Genomic DNA, 21,759 nt, shown 5'->3' on the forward strand with positions numbered 1-21,759 from the left:
CTACCCCTGCCTGAAAAAAATGGGGTTTGGTTTTACTCTTCCAGAAGGAAATACAGTGCTTCTATCTAAGCCTCAAATAGCTTGAAGAAAAAGGAGAGATTTGTAAGATTTGCTTGTCATGAGTAATGTTCTCCACTGCCCTGGTCTCTTGGTGTGACAGTAATTGATCCCCAGGCGGTCAGTGGCAGGGGACTGTGCCAACACCGGTACAGGAGAGCAGCACATCAGGGTTTGAAACGTGTGTGGCAGGCAAGGAACGTGCTCTTCTGCCTCAGCTAGGTGTGCCTACTGGCTGAAGTCAGAAATATTTGCTGGTCTTGCACCAGTAACGTCCCAGTGCAACTCTGCGTACCTTTGAACGCTCCCCAGGAGCATCCCCAGTGTTATGAGGCAAGAACATGAGGCAGATGGCTCAGAAACACACACACACTGTCTGTAAGAAGGGTTAGAGCCCTGCCTGGGGTAAGAGCTCTGCTCTTCCTTTCAGGAGCAAGCAGCTCGGCCAGCAGAACTCCTCCCAGTGCAAGTAAGGCATAAGGAGGCTTCCTCCTGTTGTGATTGATGCTCCTGCTCTTCCTACAGCCCCAGGAAAATACAGGGGGGTCACTGTACTTCAACGTGCATGATTCAGGTCTTCAGAAACCAGCCTCTCTTTTCTCAGAGATTTTTGTTTGTTTGTTTGTTTTGTTTTTAATACAACAGACACACACACACACACAAAAAAAAAAGTCCAGCAGAAGTCTCTACATATTTTCCAGATTATGTGCAGTTGTGTGGGAGCTGAAGGTCAGGCTGTGTGAAAGGACATAAAAGCCATTTGGTGATTGGCAATGTGCTCTAGCTACACTGCAGACAACACTCAGTTTCAGCGCAGATCTGCTTGGAGTGTCACAGGGGTCCTTACCTTTCGCACAGAAGTGAACAGAGCAGGATTTTATCCTTCCTTCAGTATTTGGAAGAGGCACGCATTTTGCCCTGTCTTTCTTCCCCATAAACCCTTACCTGCCAGAAATTCTCTCACACCATTGTTAGCTCAGGGAAAAGAGGTACAATTTTTATTCCAGTGCCTTCAGATTAGAAGAAAGCTCCTAACAAGACTATTTTCCCCCACCGTAGCTGAAGTGGCAGGTGGGATGAGTCTGTCCACACAGAAAGTTTGGCCAGAGGATGAAGTGCGGGTTGTAAGGGGCCTCTCCCCAGCACTTGGCTGCCTCTTGGTCACACTGGCACACCATTTTTTCACATCGGTCTGTCACTTTATCTGCAAAAGAAAATGTGAACAGAAAATGAGGGATGCTGAGCTGGACCAAGGGGAGAAACACTTTGAAGAGTGAGCAAGTCCCTAACAAAGTGGTTCTTGGGGAACACAGGCTGAGGGAGCAGGCAGAAGAGGCTACTCAGCTGCTGCACAGAAAATCCCCATCTGCGTGAGCAGGAGGAGAGCAGGACCAACGTGTTGTGTTGTGTGCGGATCTGATCCACCCCATCCCCTCTCTGTCAGTGGGTCTGACTTTGACTGTGGCCAGGGGCGTCAGAAAGTAGCAGCTAAATGTAAAGCAGCAATGCCTATAAGATGTGCCTGGCACAGAGCACTCCCTGCTTCCAAAGCTGTGTGAACAATCATTTTTAGTTCTTCAGCCGAAGCTAAAAAAGAAAATTATTTTAGCTTAGCCTGAGCTAAAAATCCTCCCTTCTTCTTAAGCCAGCTTTTACTCCTCCCTCTTCAGATCGGACCAATTTCAAAAGAAAAATGCTGTTTGAATGGAAGAGTCTCCCACGGGGACCACTCTCAGGAGAGGGCTGGACATTTGGAAACCCGAGGCTATGGCAGCACCTGCTGGGCACCCTTCTGTCATGCCCCATGAGCTGCTCTCACCTCTCTGATCACAGCAGAGGAGCTGAGGAACTTGGCAGCAGGGTCAGCTACCTGATTTTTGTGAGTCATGGGCTGCAGAGCCTGATCGAAACCCCACACACAGAGCTACACACCCCACAGCCATACAACTGCGTGACTGGGTGAGGACCACTGAGAGCATCAAGGCAGCCAGCTCAGGTGGCTCCATCACAAATGACTCATTTGGGGTTAATGAAGCCCATCCCACCTCGAGGTAGCTTAAATTCAGCTGTTAGGGTAATATTACTTAAAAGCACAGTGCCTTGCTTATATGACACTGCTCCTGTGGATTTTCTATCTCCCTCCAAACCCTGTGCTAGGCAAAGTTTAAAGCATTCTTTCATGTCAGTGCACACAGGCTTTGATCCAAAACCAGCTGCCATACATACAAATCTTTCCACATTTAACTGGACTTTGCTGGACCAATCCTATATCTGATAAATAAGAAGAGCCCAAATGTCTCCAGCTATTCTGAAGAGAATCACAGATCTACCAGTAACGTTTTAAGGGCCCCCTTCACAAGGACTCAGCAATAAGTCCATTTTTTGCTTAGCTACCATTCAGCTTTTCTCCCTGCCCTCTGCTCCCTGAGTTCTCCCTGTGCCATGCCAACCACTCTCAGCCTAATGTCAGGACAGGAGCCTGGCTTGGCAGCCAGTCCTGGGAGAGCACAAAGATTTTTTTTGACCAGCCCCAGCAGCTTACAGCCTTTGCTATATTCCGGATATTTGCTGAACGGAATTCACCTACATGTGATGGCATATCTGGACTGAAACATACAGTTTTGCCACATTTTTTTTCCGTTATACAAACAAAACTGCATAGCAGCAGCAAAAGATGTGAGAGGTCCCAGGTAAAATGAGTTTCTGTTTCATTTCCCTGAAAATACCTGTGTTTATGACATAGTGCCAGGCCGCAGGCATACGATTTCCTCTTGCATAGCATGGACAGTGAAAGCAGTTTTGCTTGTAATTTCTCTGGACATCTATCCTCTAAGCCCAGCAAACATGCCTTGAAATCTCTCTATTCCTTGAGTTTGAATGCAATCAGACATTACACCTTCCCATCTCAGTAAAACCTGCTGTGCTGCAGCCTAGGAAATTTGTCTTCAGGGCACATTTCTGTAAGAATGTAAGGATGTAAGAGGAAGTGAAGCTTGCTGAAGACTTATGGAGAACAGTTGCTGGATGCTTCTGAGACCCTCCCAGGACATCAGCTAAGGAATTAATGGCATTTGTTTAACAAACACTTGTTAGCCAGGTTGGAACAAGCGCAGCCCTGTGCATTTTTATGGGGCAAACATTGCAGATCTCATGGACTCTTTAAGTCTTACATCTGCAGCTGGGATTGTTCCTTCGCAGCAACAAGAAAGTCACATATCGAAACAGCTAGCAGAAAATATCGGACAGCAATGGAAATACGGATAAATGAGAGGGAGAGCAGTTATGACTTCAGCAAAATATTCCTCAGCCAGCACTCTCTATTTAATAGGTTGTTTTGGCACTTGGACAGGAGCTACTGTGGATATGTTGTGCCACATCCTGTATCTGCTGGCAGGTTTTCAGCTGCTGGAGAGGTTGAGGATTGCACTACAAGGATATGATCTTCTAGCAAAGTATAAATAATCATTTAGTCTTCAAGCAATAGCTTTGATGGTATGGGGACAGGTTTTACTCTCACATTTCTTTTCAAACTTCCAAGGAGCTCCACAATAGATTTTACCATCAGGGACTTTTGGAAGACTTCGAAATAGAAGTGACAAATTCTGAGACTGGAGTCATCTGGTGGATGTCAAAACAAACTGGTGTGAGCCACTGACGGGCTGTGACTGTGCAATTCAAGACCTTCCTGACTGGGTACCAGCTGCAGAGCTGAGCAGAGCCTACACACGCTGTATGTGCCTGCAGCACTCGAGAGCGCTCAAATCTGCAAGCTTCAAAATCCTGATGGAACCGGAGGGCTTCAGGCTGGGGTCCCACACAAGGCTGGCGCCCTACCTTACCTGTCTAGGAATGGGAAGAGAGCTCAGAGGAGAATGAAGGATACCCAAAGCAGTTTTAAAACCAGCTCAGCGTGCACAGACCCACCTCCGAGGCACGCAGAGCTTTTGTCAGCCTGTGCTCCCCTGGAGGAGGGAGGGAACCGAACCCGATGCGGGTGGCAGCCTCCTTACCGCACTGCACGGCCTTCTCCTCGCACTCCCACTGGTAGCTCTGCACCTTGGGGCTGCAGCCCTGTTTCTCCGCCATGTCGTAGCAGCAGTCGTGCCTGTGGCAGCACCTTAGGGAGAAGAAAAGGCAGAGTCTGGGCTCAGGCACCCTGCAAGGTTTTGCTCGGGGGGGTTTCCACGTGCCACAGGGATGTTCCACTCATGCACTGCTAATGACAGCTCTATCAGTAAATTGATAATGAGCAGAGTGTCCTGGCATCTCTGTGAAAGCTCAGGAGCTTGCTAATGCCGTATTTGCTCCGAAGACCATGATGCTTCTTCTTGCCCTGTGGTTTTGTCCCCAGAAAGGCAGGTGTGGTCAATACCCAGGACATGGTAATCCCGCTCACTGCAAGCATTACGATGAGGTGTGTGACCATGGCTCACCAATTTGGGCTTGGACCCAACTCATAATCCGGAGTCAGGATGGTTTTTCCCTTCCTTGGCATCAATGAGCAGCTGGCTACAGAACCATCAGCCTGCAAGGTGGGATTCAGACCCTCAAAGGTGGGATTCAGATTTACACGCCTAGGTGTAAACATCAACGTGTAAGGGATTGACCTAGTCTCCCTTTCTGCGTGCCCGGGGCACGGTTCATATTATCCTACTACAGAGGTCTAACATAGGTGAAAAGCACTGAAGGTATTGACTGCTCTTCTTTGACCATAGAGGGGGCTTAAGGTGACTAGCCCAGCTGTTGATATCTGCACTACAGACTATACTGAGAGAGATAATTCCCACTATTGAATACTTCAGGGCATATAGGAAAACTTCACCCCACTTAAATTTTATTCTGGTAGTTCAGTGAATTAAAATAGACTGATTAAAATAAAAATAAAAATAAAAAATGACTGATTAAAATCATTAAAATAAATGATTTAGCACTTCAGGAGGTCCTATGATAGATAACAAAGGTTGTTAGAGCAAGAGTGAGAGGTCAGAGGCTGGAGCTCGGGTGGAGTGATCTCCTGTGCTTCCAGAAGCTGTCCCTGCAAGGGACACCATGGAGGAACTGTTCTGGTAATTGGGAAGTGCTGAAGCAGGTTGGCCTCAGGGGGAAAAGAGAAGCAGAAGGCTTTTAGAGAAGCACTTAAGTCTGAAATGTGCACCTCTTCAAGATGTTGACGAGTTCTAACTGAAGACCTTGTTTGTCATCTGCAAGGCCTGAGGCCAACGCACCTGAAAAGCCAATAAAAAGCTCTGTGATGTACCCTGGGACCCACCATCATCTATCCCTCTGGAAAAACAGAACAATGCTGCAAGAAGGATGAAAATCCCCTGTGCAGGTAGTGGGGCTTCTCCAGGGACCCACTGAGATCTGTCAACACTTTACCCGAGAACTCAGGAACATCACAGACTTCATCACTGTCTACTGCAGAGCCATTCTTGCCCTTTTAGAAACCTGATTATGGATATGAGGGACAGTGGGCTGCATGAAGTGAAGCCAAGAAGAAAAAGATCTGAAGTGCAAAAACCAAAATCCACCACTGATACAAATCCTAATAAAATCACTGCAACTAGATCAGGTAAATCATGTAAAAGAGACATGGGAATCAGGCCAGCCAGATGAAATTTAGCTTTTGTGTAAGCCCTGTGCTTATACACATCCTGAATTTAGACTGGTGTGCTTTCCCTACTGACTGACAGATTTAGTAGTTAAAGTAGCAATTTCATCCCACAGATAAGTCTGCAAACCAAACACCATTCTTCTCAGCCTGGAAAGATGAAACCAGTGAGATGATTACAACCAGACTACTCACAACACTGTGAAATGGAAGTTAACAGTAGCAGACAAGTATCTACCTCCACACCACCTCCTCAAAGGGACTTAAGAATGGGAATAAACCCCATGGGATATACATATCTAAAAGTTTTCCTGTGAGGAGAGAGAGATCTGTGGGAACAGATCTTGGAAGAGGTGAAAGACGTCTGCAAATCAGGCAAAGACGACCAAATGTGCACGGAAGAGGTGTGATAGCTCTTTAAGGTGCTCCTTAGCTGGCTTTGTGAAGTCAGGGGGATTGCATAAACTCTGCAGGACCACAGGATTTGGGGCACAGTTCTCCTTCCACTTATGTTTTCCTCCTGATACCCATAACTGCAGCAGGGTAACATGTGGCTGACACCAACACAGAGAAAGAAGGCTTTAGCTCATATTTTACAAGCATGTTTCAGATGCTCTGAAAGACCTGCCAAGGAATGAAGAGCAAGGAAACCTACCATCCTATTGCCACCTTCAGATGGCCCTTCCTGTCTGGAAAAGCCCTTTTCTGCACCTGGGTCAAAATGTGGTGTTAAAGCTCTTAAAAACCTGCTAATGCTTTGCCAGACCAGCACAAACAGTGCCAATCAACAGCATGGCAGAGCATTGGTCAACAAGTATGAAAAACAAACTCAGCCGTATTAGTAAGCAACCCATCCATCACGCCTGTGTGAAGGGACAGCTCTAATGGCTACAGACAGCTTTGGCTGGCCCGACCCCACAGTGAGCAAATGCTGCTAAGGTAAGAATTTGTCACGTTGTGTTTGTCTTGTTAACAGCACAGCCACCCCTGTGCTTTGCTTTAAACCGGTAGCTGAAGAAATATCTTAGTCTTCTGCATGGTTTTGCCAAGACTTTGATGAGCCACATTTGCACCTTGACTTCCATGGTGTCAGTGTTTCAAGGGAGATGCTGAGCACCTTTAGGTCCTGCTTTACAAAACGCTGCTCAGTACAAGCTGACCATTGCCTAAATGCCTTTGCTTGGGTTTTCGATGGTTTTGCTTCACTTAAACGTGGGTGCCCATGCTTCCTTCTGGAAATCCCAGGCAGAAGTATGGGGCAACATTTCCAGGACGATAAAATAAATAAATAAATAAAAATACAGCTACAATTCCAGGGAAATGTAGGCATTATAGCAGCTCTCCTTTCAGTTGTGGTGCAAAAATCCAGGGAACAGAACCGGGAAGGAGAAACAAACCTATTGACTTTATGGAGGAGAGATGCCATTATGTCTTGAAGTGAAGGGACTGTAAGAGTGGAACAAAAGGGAAAAGGTAATTACTGGCAACACCACATCAAAGTCAGTGTGTGGAATAAACCTCATAAAAGGATTACCTACTTGACACACTTTTTTTTTTTTTTTTTTTTTTTTTTTTTTCCCGCCATGAAAGAGAGGTGCTTAGAAACACTCTAGCCCTGTCTAGACAGATTGACTGAATTACTCACAAAAAAAATCACTCCTCGTTTTTTTACTGAGACCCTAACAAAAGAAGTGTCAAGGGGTGAGTCATTTCCACCAGTATTTGTCACTCAAAGCCTGTAGCTTTGCCACTCCACATCTCTCTTTTTCAGAATGGTAAATACGGAAAATAACATGGTCCCTAACTGGCATGGGATACCCAGCCACGCCGATTTTTGCAGCAGTTTGCACTAACAGGTATCAGAAGTGAACATAAATTAGAAACTTTTAGGGCTAAATCTAGTGTGTCATTGCCAACTCTTCTTAACTAAGAACCTAACTAAAACAAAATATATATTTTTCTTGTTTTCGCAACCAAACATTTCAGCTAAGCAACAGTAATGAATGTACTTAAATTATTGAGATTCCTTTTTACACACTATCTAGTATTTTGAGTCATTTCCAGTTGCAGAGTCCCCATTTTCTGCCATTAGGACAAAATCCACATCCCATAGAAATCAAACAGCAGCAGAAACTCACACTGATGAATACCAGACCAGATTTCACTCTGTTTTTCAGGAGCACTTTCATCTCCCACAGTCACCTAAATTTGGAGTCACTGAACATCTGTGGTAAACAGTTTCTAGGCGACTCCACTCAGGCCTTCAGCTAATGAAGTACTCCAAATTAATGAAGTCATATTTTATGTTAAAGCCTTGATTTTAAGAGTTGGTAAAGGGATAACGGAAATAATAAACAGGTTTACAGGCATAGTTCTAGATGGTTACAAGCAGATCAAGAGATATAACCAAGAATGAAAAGAAATCTCTAGACCTGAGACCTATGACACTTTGTGGCCAGCCATTCATTATTTGTAAGTCCCATATCCACTGTTTCATAGATGCCATGCACATATAAACCAGGGATATGAAGAGAGGGTTTTTGGCAGGGAAATTCCCACTGCATTAATGAAAAGAGCTCTACTCACTTAAATGGCTACTTGCTGCTTTATACTCACAGAGGAGCTGGCCTTTAGACTTGGCATCTTTTCTCTCCCCCTCACCTCCTCTTTTTTTTTCTCCTCCTTCTTCTGTCCTGCCACTTCCCTATTCAAAGTTTGATTTGGTAGAAATATGTAACATCTCCAAGAGCTGGGTACACTGGAAAACTCAGCCAGCTTCCTTCCCAATGAGCTACGCTGTCTTCCCTCCTGCAAAAAGCAGCACTTGTGTATGGGTAACACCTGGTTTGCTGACGGCAGATAAAAGCAGATAGAGCTGTGTGCTCTGCCTTTGAGGTTTTAAACCAGACAAGATTGCAAATCAAGGGCTCAGAGCACCCCAGAGACCATCATGCTAAAGATTTACATGTACGCTGGCTGCAAAGTATAAGAACACCTTACACGCTCATTGTTTTTAGCCTTCGAAATACAAAGCACAGTGTATCCCCCACTAAAAAAGAAAAGGGGAAATACCACCCTGCTCTATGCCATTGTTCTTGCTTGATTTAGTGCAAACTAACAGGAGATGAAGGCGACAGGTTTGACCACCCTTCACAAAGATCTGGATTCCTCCAGAAGGTAACCAGCAAAGTTCCCATCACTGTCATTTTCAGGACCAGGTGAAACAACCGTCCAAACAATCTTGATCACTGCCCTCTCTGTGCATAAAGACTCAGCTAGTTCAGGAACTCTCATCCTGGTTCCTCCTTTGCCCTCCACCCCGTGGGGCCAGCTCCCAGGAGCAAAGTTCTCATCCAGGAGGCGTCTGAACCCTCATTCGTACACCAGGTGGTACATGGCTCCTCACTCCTCCTCTGCCCAGTGCTGTTGACATTAACTCCCTCTGTAACAAGTCCTTGGAGGCACAGGAGTACAGGCAGAGAAAAGCAAGGAGATCTGCTGCTTTTGGACACAGAGCTGAGGTTCTTCTTACCAGTCTGTTTTATCTTTGGGCCAGCCTTGTCCTCCCAGTCCGCAGTAGCATCCATAGCCAATATAAGCCAAGGGAGACCGCCCCGTGCCACAGGTGATAGCTCCTGCCAGTTCAATGATTCCTCGGGTGTGCAGCGAATGGGATTTTCCCAGAGCACCTTTCCAAACTGCAAAGACAGGACAAGGATTTACACAAGGATTAAACACGCCGGATGCTGATCTTAAAATTCTCACAGGGAAATTTTGGGTCTTGACTGGTTGTTGAGCAGTGTCCCCAGGCTGGGAAAACTCACTGGATGAGCTGTGGTGTCCTGGGTTGGACCTACACACAGACCTGGAATCTGCAGAAAAGGGTGAAGTTTCTCTGTTGGCCAACATGTCTTGTGTTATCCAAGTCTTCCCAGGATAACTCCAGGATAGACTCCAGTCTATCCAGGAGTTTTTAACCTGTTCTCCAGGTCACAAAGAGCTGACAGTGCTGTAAATTTACATACAAGAATAGCTGCAAGACCCCAGGCCCGTAAGGTATGCCATGCCATCATTTATATCCACTTGTTACTACGCTCCATTTAAGTTATAACAGTATGTTGGCTGCATGAATTTGAATAAAAAAATAAAAATAATAATAATAAAACAACAAAAGGAGTTCTGTGTCTGTGTACAGACAGCCACATAAACTGCTCTGGAGTTCTTTGAGCTACAGGTCTTTCAAACCATGTTATGGTGATTTCAGATGTTAATTTGAAAGATTTTTTTTTTTTTTTTTTAAAGAAACCACAGAGTCTCAGTTCCAGCAACTGTTGCAGAAAGTGAGGGTACCCTGCCCCTAATACTCAAACAGCTTTGAAGTTCACAGCACAGCCTCTGATGCTTATCGCGTTACCGATGGCAGCGCAGGGTGGTTAGCAATTACTGCCCGCGCTCACCGTGAAGAACTGGGCGCTTTGCACGACTCCGGCTGCCCTGCTCACCTGAGTGCCCTGATGGGTGAGCACTCATCCCGGGAGGAAGGAGAAGCCATAGCAGGGAGCCCTTGCCATGCTGAATAGCCCATGGTATTTCAGCACTCCAGACCTCTGCAAAGCCCTGCACATATGTGGGCTAATTAACCCCCTAAACCACCTGGGGATGCAATACTGTTATTAAAACTTGCTTTCCCTTCAAAATCCAGCCAGCTAATCCCCCCGCTTGGGCCTCTCCCCTCTTGCACTCCAGCCCGTGCCCTGGGCTTGATCCAAAACCCTGCTGAAGGTAACCTGTGTCTGTCCCCATTAACAACAAGCCAGACAATGGCTTCCTCTCTGCTCAATGTGGGGCCGCAGCCCATCCCACAGCTCTTTCCCCAATCCTTTTCCCCTCTGCTCCGAAGGGAGCAGAGCCTTGCGCTCCTCGCCTCGGGGTTTCACACAGACTCCTTATGCTTCTCAGGGCGCTCCTCGGGGATTAAATGCACATTCCTGAAAAAGTAACAGATCTGCTCACCCAAACACTACTCGAGTGTTCAGATTTCCTGGTAAAAGCACATCAGACCCGTGTTATTCAGAAAATGAAGAGGCGACCTATTTCCCTTGTCCAAACAGTGGGCGCTCTGGAGTTAGCAGCAGGCTTGGCTCTCGGGAGCCCCAGGGACATCACAGGTAACGCCACTGGAACAGGTCAAATGCCCTGGATTTGGGGCAAAAAATAATAATTTTGAGGTCTGCAGACTGAAGCAGGCTGTAAACGTTCCAATGGAAACAAAACTGTCTTTGTCGACGTTCAAGCCTCCTGACAAGACGCTTGGTTTATTTTTTATTTTTTGCTGGTTTTCTCTTAGACAGGACCTCCAGTCTGGCTGCTGGCTGAGCACAGCCGAGGCTGGTGTAAAATCTCGGTGCCTCACCCAGAAAAAGAAAGGCCGCTCTTCTTTCAGGGCCATCTCTGAGGATCAAGGGACTGTAATTACAGCGCAGAGCTACTCATGAAAGCGGAGAAAAGGACCCAGGGGGAATTGCGTCCAAAAGAAACGCTTAAGGCTGTGTGCTCTGCGAGAGCTTGAAATAATTCAGGCATCCAGGCAGCGTCTGATGTTTCTGTTTCATTCTTTGAGAGCCGGCTGGGGTTTGAGCCGACAGCGCGCTGCCGCAGCTCGGGGTCAGCCCATCAAGTACGCCTCGCTACCCAGGCGCACGGCTAATAACTGGACCAAGAGCTGCAGCTGGTTTTAATGTGCTGGGCAGCGGAGCCAACGTGTCCGTGGAAGCCTTGAAAGAGTCCGAGGCTCACCAGCAGCCTGAACTTGGCCACATCCCCCGTGAGTGTGGCCGGTCATTACGGGCACCTCGGCAGAGAACATACCTGCAGGGAGGTGAGCGGGGCTGGATCTGACAGCTTAAACTTGCCATTGCCCGTGGACACAGGCTGAAGATTAAGGCAAGGTTTCGGGGTTAATTTTAAATCTGTACTGCAGGAGGAACCTCAGACCTGTCTGATTTAGAGTCACGTTGCTGCTGTGTGTAGGGGCTTTATGTCAGCAGACATTTATGGCTTTTTAAAAAGGATTTTTTTTTCTTCTTTTTGAATTTTATATGAAGTAAAATTGGCTCTCTTCATGGTCATTAGTATAAAAAGAAGATAGCTCTGGAAAGAAACACAAACTCCAACAACTTTGTAGCAGAAAACTATTCTAAAAAAAAAAGACCTGTGTTTATACGGCACTGGCTCTGTAAACCACCATGGAAATGAAGCAGGCATGCGGTTGCTTACACTGCCCTGCGCTATAAAGCTGAAAAAAAAAAAAAAAAAAAAGAAAGAAAAGAAAGAAAGAAAAAAAGAAAGACAAGCAATACTTTATACTCAGCCAAAAGATACGGATAACCCAGGTAAATCTGCCAGCAAGAGGAGAAGCTGCCCGGGGCAGGGGGGCTGCAGGGGCAGAGGGATGGGGCACGGCCGCGGCACTCACCTGCCTGCAGCAGCAGCAGCAGCAGCAGCGAGCCCATGGGCGACCTCCCCGCTACCCGCACGCTCCCCGACGCTGGTGTTTGGTTGTCGGGACGCCCAGAGCGCTGCCCGGCGAACCAAGGTGTGGGTGTGTTTGCCAACCCTCCCGGGCTCCGTCTGCAGGGTTTTTATATATATACATCTGCGTGCATGTGCCTGTAAAGCCAAACACCCCCCTCCTGCAACTTCCCTCAGTCGCAGCCCTGCCCAAAGGGCTCCTTGCTGGGCTGGAGAGGGCGCGGGCTGCCCCTGTTTGCTTGCCATCGCCTCCTGGGACAGCCCTGGGCGCTAAGCTGGGCTCTTTCTCTAAGCTGTTTGCTCACAGACCCTGGTTAACCTCTGAGTAGCTTCGGAAAAGGGAAGCCGGCCACTGCGCCGCCTGCGGCTTGGGCTTTCTGCTGTGGTGTCCACCTGGCAGGGATTTTCTCTTTTTATAGATCATTCTTTTCAGGGTGTGTGCGTGTCTGTATATATATATATATATATTATTTTAAGACTGATTATTTTTCACGTTTTAAAAAGAAGAGACAAAACTAGAAACATCTAACAGAAAAAAAAAAATAGTTAGATGCAAGCATCTAATTATAAACTGACCAACAGAGCTAATTCTGGGCCACTCCAGAGGGAAAAATATCCTCTAGGTGCAGCCTGTTGCTGCACCTGACTGAGACTAATTAATTTTTTTGAACACTCCTCAGTATGTGGGTCCATGGTCAGGGCTGGTTAACTGAGGCCAGCACATGCCCCGGTCACACCAGTAGCTGTGGGCAGCTGAACTGGTGAGGGGGTGGCCCCATCGCACGGCCGCTGCTGGTGGCCATGGCTGGATGCTCTGCCAGAGAGGAAGAGGAGGGGAGGAAGGCTGTTTAGGTCTGTCTCAGCTGCACCCCTCGCTGGAGGTTCCCATGTAAAAGCCGTGCCTTCCTGCTTAATGGCGCACCTTTAAATATTTGCTTGCTAAATATTGGCACTTGAATCAAAGGTCAGCAGCGAGGGGTTTACTGGGCTGCCTTCTGCTGAGAGCAGTCCGGCTGCAGGAGCTGGCGATCTTTGGCGAGCAAGTTTTCAAGAAACGGTACATTATTGGGCATCTTCGGTGATACAGGGCAACCAGACCAGAGAGCTGGGCAAAGCAGGCTCAGTGATGGGGTACGGAGCTGTGGCTTCAGCAGCTGCACACCTCTGACGTTCGCTGTTTCCAAGGACTCCAGTGGATGAGCACAACCCTACTGTAACTGTGAGCCTGAAATCCCCAACCCACCACTGCTACAGCCCTGTGCTCGCAGCAGGAGAAGGAGGAAGGTGAAGGGAGCAGAGTGCACAGCTGCAGGCTCACATGTGCTCCTCCGCTGCCTCTCAGGGGCCCAGTAGGAGCTGCGTGGCTGATGTCTCCTCCCTCGGGAGCTCCCTCCAGTAATTATACTGAAGTGGTGATTGCAAGTCTCATTTGAGCCATTACTGGCTAATATTTAACCTGAATAGTATAACTTCGCAGAAGAAGGATGCTGGAGGGTGGGTGTGCCTTCCTCTAGGGCTCTGGGGATGCAGACGATCAAAATGGGAAGTGCAAGCAGGGTGACAAGCTTTAAAGCACCACCTGGGGACCAACTGAATGAGACCCCCACTGGAGCAAACTCCACCTCCGACAGACACTTGAGAGGTTCCTTTCCCAAGTGGGGACCAAAAGAGAGGTGTGAGGGACTTTTGCAGATGCTTTACTGGCTTCTCAGTGTCCCTGAGCCAGGGGACAACCTGGGAACAGCGCAGTGCCTGAAGGACTGAGAGGCAAACAGGCTGAATGCTGCATCTTGTCCCAGTAACTTGAGGATCAAGGTCAGGGGCTCGTTGTCTATGTGGCCTAGTATTTGGCTTGCACTCTGACCTCCAGTCTGCAACACAGCACCCAACTCTCTAAAGAAGGAAATCAGGGACCAGGGCAAGAAGTAGCCAACATTCACTTGTGGAACCACCAATGCACAGCTAAGGAAACCTCACTGAGTCTCCGGCAGGAAAAAGAGCTCTGATATAGTGACCATAACCTGCTGCCTAACTTTGACAGGTTGTCCATCACTATAAGCAATCCCCAAAGCCAGTCTGAGTGCTCAAAGCATCTACTCTACAGGTTGGATTTATCACGGTCATTCAGGTTTGAATACCTACATTTAGCATCTTTATTTCAAAGACTGCCTGAATTACAAACCTAATTAAAAAAAGGCATTATAAATGTTCAGACTACAATTTGATTCTATTGCTTTTCTTTCTCACTTTCCCCTCCCCTGAAGATATCATTTGTTTCCCCAGTTCAGCAATAAACACAAAATGAAGAAACACGGACTCTTCTGATAGCCAAATGTGTCTGCAATGCTTGAAGAAGAGTGCTGTAGGATGACAGGGAAGTATGCCCAAATTTAAACTTGAAAATGAACTGGAAAATTTAAACATGGAAATTCTGAAAGCAGAATTAATGTATTGTTTTCTTGGAATTATTTCCAACTGCTGACTGGTTGAGTCTCTTATTTATCTCTGCAATTACTGATTGCTGTTGCCTAAGTTAACACTTTAATAAATATACTAAGTGCTAATAGTGGTTTTACTACATTACGGTAAATGCACTGGGATCATAAGGACATTTTCATTACTGTTTAGAGAAAAAAAATGAATTCCTTCGTTTCACTTTCTTCACTTGCATTGTGCATATTGCCCTGCTTGAGCTTCACTTTTCACTAGTAATGACAGGCAGCACATGAGGATATTGGAACGTAAAGAGGTGTGTTCATAGCTACTGCTCAGAAATGAGACTGGGAGACAGAGGTGTCCTGAGTGAGGAAGTGTAATAGAAATCAGGAGCACATAAACTTAAGTTCTTCTTCCAGCTTTGAAGATACATTTCAACCCTGACTATTCTAGACCATCGTTCTCTCTCAGCTCTGCCAGTATATTTCAGACTCCAAGGCTCCATTATTGCAGCAGTGCTTATCTCTGTAGTCTACTGCGCATTTAGTCATTTCCAAACGCTGTCTGCTTTCACTTCTCATTTTCCCCATTGTTCAGGCTTCATTACCCTTTTTTTCCTCCCCATCAATTGCTAGATTTCCTGCTTCTGCACTTTCTGCACTTGCCACCTTGCACTTCTCTCCTTCCACGTTTTGTCCCAACCTATTACTTTCACCTCTATCATGAACAGCTTCAATGTTCACACATCCTGTCTCAAGTCTCAGGTGCCAGAATACCTGGAAAAGGGCTCTCATTTATTGAAAGGCTCCATTCATAACACTAGTTGGTCCTGGCTAGATCATGAAGCACATGGAAGTTCACACAGACTTCCTGAAGAATGTGTTACACCATCTCCCCTCTGTTATCCAGATTGCTTTACTAGGCTGCATCCAGCGTACAGGCTTGCGTCTTTTATGTTTGATATCCAAATAAATAAAGAAAAAGCCAACAGTAGGCTAAATCTTAGGTGGTATTCCTGCTCCTACAGGAAACAGGGAATCACGCATTCCCTGGAGGTGCTACTATGATTATTCGTGATGTGCTTTCCTGTAGCCCTTTTGAAGGATAGCTGAGCTCAAGGTTACTACTGTAGATTTATTAGGAGGGACACTAGAAAACAAGGGTTTAGCTCTTCTTTCCTTGACATCGACCAGTGCTACACATGGCAAGTTTTTAAGGATTCCTGGAATCCCTCTGCTTTTAGTCAGGCCAGGCGTTTCTAAACATCTACACCCCCTATTGGGAAACTCTTCTTTACCATTTCCCCAATCACAATCTGAATTATCAATCCCAGATTCAAACACTGTACTCTGCTTACATCATGAATATCCTTTCACAGGCCCTTCAGAAACTCTTTTTTATACATGCATTCACCACTGCAGCAACACTCATATTTGCCACCACTACCTTGTTTTTGTTTCATGACTCATCACCTCTTCACTGCTGTGGAAACTGTTGTCTTCTGTGTTTCCTATTTAGTATATAAAAAGATTTGGGAAAGGGAAAAAAACAGGACAGCCAGAAGAGCTCCACCTTTCAGGAGAAAGGGAGGAGACAGCTCTACAATTTGTTCTGCTGGAAAGACAATGTTCTGAGCTAGGCATTGCGGTCACCTAGTGGTTTTGTTTCATTCCTGTCTGACCAGCCACTGGTTGAGAGCATACTCCGTGTATTACATCTTCACATTTTGTGCTTGTAATGGGTAACTGACCACACGTGCAGTCCCATTGCCAGCTCTTTTCTCCCTTACATGACAAGGATTTACCAAACCAAAGCCTGTACCTTTTGCACCCAACGAGTGGTTAGGCAAGGGCTTGATGCTAGTTCGGTCTGAATGTTGATTAGCTTAGTACATTGGCCAACAACCCTCATGCCACAGTGAGGAAGTGCTAAGAGTGGAGACTCCAAGCCCTACAGACATCTGTTCAACTCCCAGTAAAACTACCTCTTTATGCTAAGAAAATCAATCTTGACAAGAATGTATTTTCACATATCCTTTTCCGTACTAGTACAGAAAGATTTTTAACTTTTACCTGTCTCTCCTACCTCTCTCAAACCAGTATGGATACTTACTGTAACCATAAGACCACACTTAAAGTATAATTATAATTTTAAGTGCTAACTTTGCATGCTGTTGGCTGTGACTCTATGAAATGAGATATCAGGCTGCACCTCCTGAAATGCCTCACTGCTTCTTTGATGCCAGTCACTGCTTAACAGTTGAAAATTCCTAACTGCTGCTGCCAGGGTTCATATATTCCCTAATCCAGGTCCCTACAAGCATTCTCAACTCCCCTCTCCAGTTCTAGTCTTTTAGCATGGTAAAGGAACACTGTGCAAGTGGTTGATACTAATCTCTGGCACTAAACTGCAAGAATATTGTGCTTTTTTTCCCCCAATCAGATATTATTTCTGTCGTTGCATCCATCTGACAGTCATCTCTTTAGGGAGTTTTCTTCAGGTTTTTGGGGCCCAGGAAAACACGCATATTAGCTGAGTTTCTAGGGCTATCAGAGCTGGCTATCTGGCTTCATGTACTTCATGATATGGATTCTGTCTACTTGCTTAATTTCTTCTGTTATTTTAGAAATACAGACTTTGTTTTCCTTCAAAAAGTACTCTGTAAAAATCTCTGTTGGGTTGAGTGAAACGAGAAGTCTACTTCTTGGGGTAATTTACACAGAAGATATTTTTCCAAAAACACTTTTAACACTTGTTTTGTCCATAGAATTGAAGTGCATCACTTGGAAATGGTTTTACAAGCCTCTATTTGTCCCTAGTTTAACTTAATAAATACATTTCATCAATCAAAAGGTATTTTTCAATAATCTCTATAGTTACTGATACTTCAGCTTTTACACTTCCTCAGTTTGCCTTTCCCTAGCAGAACAACAGGCCACTGTTGAGTTTAAGTTTGCCTTTACATACTTCTCATCCTGTCTTGCATAACGACAAGCAAGGCTTCACACATTCAACCACCACTAAATTGTGTCTTTGGTGCTTTGTTTCCTGTTTGTATGAGGAGAGATTTTTTCCCTGAGATTACTACAGAATTGATTTGTGCTGATCTGCTTTATGCTAATCCCAGATAAACAAAAAAGCTTAGAAAACAAGTCACCACCTTTTTTTAAAAAAAGAAAAAGGATATTATTCTTTCATGTTCCTCTTACCATACTTTTCCTGGCTACAATTACTTTACCCATATTTACAGGGAAAAAGAACAGTAATTTACATGTCTTACTTCCAACACTGGGGAGGAGGAGTCAAGTCTGAGTTTTTACCCATCACCGTAGTTCTGTACTTGTGCATTCATCTTTGCTTGTATATTCATGGCCCCCTTGTGCTGTTTCCTGAAGTATCTCTGTACAGAGAATGAAGTATCATTGTACAGAGCTTTGAGTGCAAGTTTGTTATCAACAGGCTAATGGCAGGACGCATTTGGGAAAAAGTAAGGACTGGAAACATCTTACTGGCTGACTCTTTCCCTCCAACCATTATTGTCCTAAGTCTTTGTAGTATAAAACCTCAGAAAAGGTAATTTGTCAGCCTCAATGCACTACACTAAGACAAAAAAACAATGTAATTCTAGACATTAAATGTGTTGGTGCAGTGATTTCTGGGGAGACCTTTCTTTCTTAGAATCATGTGCTAAGGTTCTTTGCCTCAGAAACAATCAGAAATTTAAAAATTCTGATTTCTGAGTTTCTGTTTTTTCTGTAAGTCTTGTAAGTCTTTAAGTTCTGTAAGTCTATGACAAGACTATGAGATAGAATTAATATATAATACTAAAATCTTAAATTTATAATTGTAGCCCATAAGCGTGAAATGTAGTCGTACTGGAATTGAACTCTCAGCATTTCCTTGTAATTTCTGAATATGAGTTACTTACATCATCTCCTCAATGTCACATATCCACAAAGCACCATAGCATTAAGATCCTAGAAACGATTTTCAGACCGGATTATTTCCTGTTGAATCTGGCTCTTGTCTTTCTGGGTTTAACTGCTCATGATTTGAACCTATTTACCTCTTCATTAGTCTTTCCTTTTTTTATTTTTTTCCCCCACCGTGAGATTTGTGTAGTATTCAGTAACAGGAACAGGAAAATTTTCAAAGTGCTCTTCTGGAAGGAACCAGGACAAGATTATACAGAACTTTACCTAAAAAAAAAAAAAGTCATACAGAAGTGGAGCTCAAGAATGAAGCAACACTGGTAATAGAATGAATTCAGGTATTTCAGAATATAATTAGAAAGATAGTATGATGAGAAACAAATATTCCCTATTTGAAAGACGATTTTGTCTTAGCAATCAGTATCAGGGAAGAAGTCTCACTTAACAAACCTCATTTTCAGAAGAAAAATTCAAAATTTCTTTGGAAACCAGCTGACAAGTGCTTCTGTGTGAACAAGGTCAAGAAGAACAGTATCTCAGGACAGGTATCATTGTATCACTAATATGAAGGTATCTTTTCTGCAGGACCAGAAAGAATATCAGCTTTATTATTTGCAATTCGGATTTCTTTTCCAAACCTTGCTTTTGTGAAGTCCTATGTTATCTCTAATTTCCGATGCTTTCCTTTGATCACCTTCGTTTTAGCCTGACATGGCATTATAAACATCAAAAAATTCCCATTGCATATCAAAAACCTACTCTTATTCTGTTTATGACAATTTCTAATGCCACTCCATATGAACCAATTAATCAATACCTAAAACACATCAGTCTGGGACTACAAACATTATGTATGTGCATACTTACTGACTACAAAAACACCATAAATGGGACAGGAATCTATTGTGAGATGTATCGTGCGGACAGAATCAGTGAGAGACTGCTTCTTCTACACCAAGTGACTACTGATTGAAGACGCTGCACTGAGATTCAAAACAGTCACATATAGGTGACGGTGAATTTCAGAGTGGCATCACATAACATATCCACAAGATTTCAAGAGTAGTCTTGTCATTGTAAAACCAAGAGGAACATTTCTCATTATATTTTGTTCATCCCTTGTAAAATCCACCTCAGGAATTCTCAGTACATAATACCTCTTTTCATTTTATAGCAGTGCCTTCCATGGTTAAAACAAACTGTAGTCTAGACAAAGGCCTAGGTGGTGATGCTCCCTTCAGCAGCGACACTGAAAGAGTCCCTGTCCTCTATGAGGTCTATTTAGATTAAAATTATAGGAATTACTATTTCAGCAACTCTGGCTTGAGTTGGTCAATAGATTCTGAAGTTATGAAGAAGGAAAAACAATAATCATAAATAGATAGATACCAGTTTTCTTAAGCTTGTCTCACTTAAGAGCTAGATTAAATAAGCCCCAAACTAAACATACTTTGGACAAATATAATAAGACACAAATATTAGGGAAGTCTACAAGTGGCTTCTTGAAAAACATCTTGAGCCTGTGTCCCAGGTAAAATAATAAAGTTGGATCCACACTGAATTTCACAACTCATTTGAGGGTCCATGTTTACTTATCTTTTTGGTATCCCTACTCTATAGTTGTGTAGTATTTAGTTATCCCCCCTACTGGCATCTCCTGGAGGAAAGATGACCCAGAGAATAGAACTAGACAGCTGGCAGGAACATGAGCTCCTTTCGCCCAGAACGTACTACGCAAATTCTTTACCATAAATTAAGGTCTTATTCCTCATTCTGTAAACACTGGATTTGTTTATTTAATCATAAACTGTTCATCTGACAGAGCAGAGCCAACAGCATCTGAAAATGGTTCCAGTGCTCTAAGGCATTGAGGGCCATAGCTACACGACCTAACAAGGGTTCCTGCACCTGGCATTTTCAGTTAGTTGGTTTTAGGCTTTCCAATGCACCCAATTGGGTGCGTAACAGGGATGTAGACAGAATTTAGCTTCTCTGGGTTTATTTATCATGGTAAAGTAGACTACGAAAGAGAGAGTGGAGAAGGGAGAATCAGTGTGGGAGTTGGGGGGAAGAAGCAAGGAGACGCCAAAGGAGAATAACAGGTCTATTGCTCAGGAGATGACACTCCTGTCAGCTCACAAAGGTGGCTGGAGATAAACCACACCTATCCTCTCCAAAACAGGTTTGGCTTCCTCTCCCCACTCCCTTGGGCTCATCACATGGGACAACCCTATCTGCTACATCCAATAGGGGAAATTGCAATGCATCTTCTGTGCTGCCTCTCACACAGGTGATGCAGCCCTTAGAGCTGTTCCTGGACACGTCTGCAGTGGCTCAAGCAGGATGGTGGAGCTGCTCCAAAACCTGCAACCTACCCTAAGGGACTGCTCATTTCCCACTTCAGCTGGTGCCCCACTCACCAGTCCTTCTACCTCACGTTCCAGTTTTATAGGTGGCTTATCTAACTTCTCCAGCAGCATCCTGCTACTGACACCATTCACGATGTCCTCCCTGGTTGTGGATGGTTAACCTTTACAGAACTCGGGCAGTCCCAGTACTGGTCAGATAATATGGCTTTATACTATTTTTGCTGCTTTGCTGTCATGGAAGTAAACATCAAAATGCAAAAGCAAAGACTAGCTAGTTAAACGGGTCACTTGAGTGTAAGGCAAAATGGATTTGTTTGCCAAAAAAAAAGAACAAGAACACTACTTCAACAATTCCAGAAAGCAGAGCTCATTTCTGGTGAAGATGAACGCCACCCTTTTATCAACTAAAGCTATGTACTATGTCATTTATCCAACACCCATAACATCATGGGGATCGTAAAATCACCCACACGAGTAGTTTAAATGTGGGAATCAGTAGCAGTAAGGAAGCAAGGTACAGCACAGGGCCGATTCGCAGGAAGGTGGAAGGAAGGATTTCATGAGGCTGCAGAACCAGTTCTCTGGTGTCTGGTATCAAAATCACCCACAGGCATCACAGAAAATTAGCACTGCAACTCCAGCATATTCCTGGTTTCATCACACCAGTGCTTCAAAACACACCACATCAGTTTGGTGACTAACTGGTGAATTAAAACAATGAGTTGTCAGCTCTGATGCTCTGTACATGTTTGTTGCAGGCAAATCTTCTGATAAGGAGAGGTTCCTCAGTGAATTTACACAGAAATCATCTGCCATAAAGAGG

General features: G+C 44.7%; 1 protein-coding gene across 1 annotated transcript; it reads right to left on the reverse strand.

Moving 5' to 3' along the window:
• Window positions 1-1,097: 1,097 nt before the first annotated feature.
• On the reverse strand, window positions 1,098-12,180 carry LOC116502386 (phospholipase A2-like). The gene is made up of 4 exons (XM_032208278.1): window positions 12,144-12,180; window positions 9,201-9,366; window positions 4,068-4,174; window positions 1,098-1,261 (listed from the first exon to the last, which is right to left on the reverse strand). Exons 1-4 carry the CDS (start codon window positions 12,178-12,180, stop codon window positions 1,098-1,100), a joined length of 474 nt encoding a protein of 157 aa, XP_032064169.1.
• Window positions 12,181-21,759: the final 9,579 nt, after the last annotated feature.

Source organism: Aythya fuligula, chromosome 1 (assembly GCF_009819795.1).
Source record: "Aythya fuligula isolate bAytFul2 chromosome 1, bAytFul2.pri, whole genome shotgun sequence".
Classification (NCBI taxonomy): Eukaryota; Metazoa; Chordata; class Aves; order Anseriformes; family Anatidae; genus Aythya; species Aythya fuligula.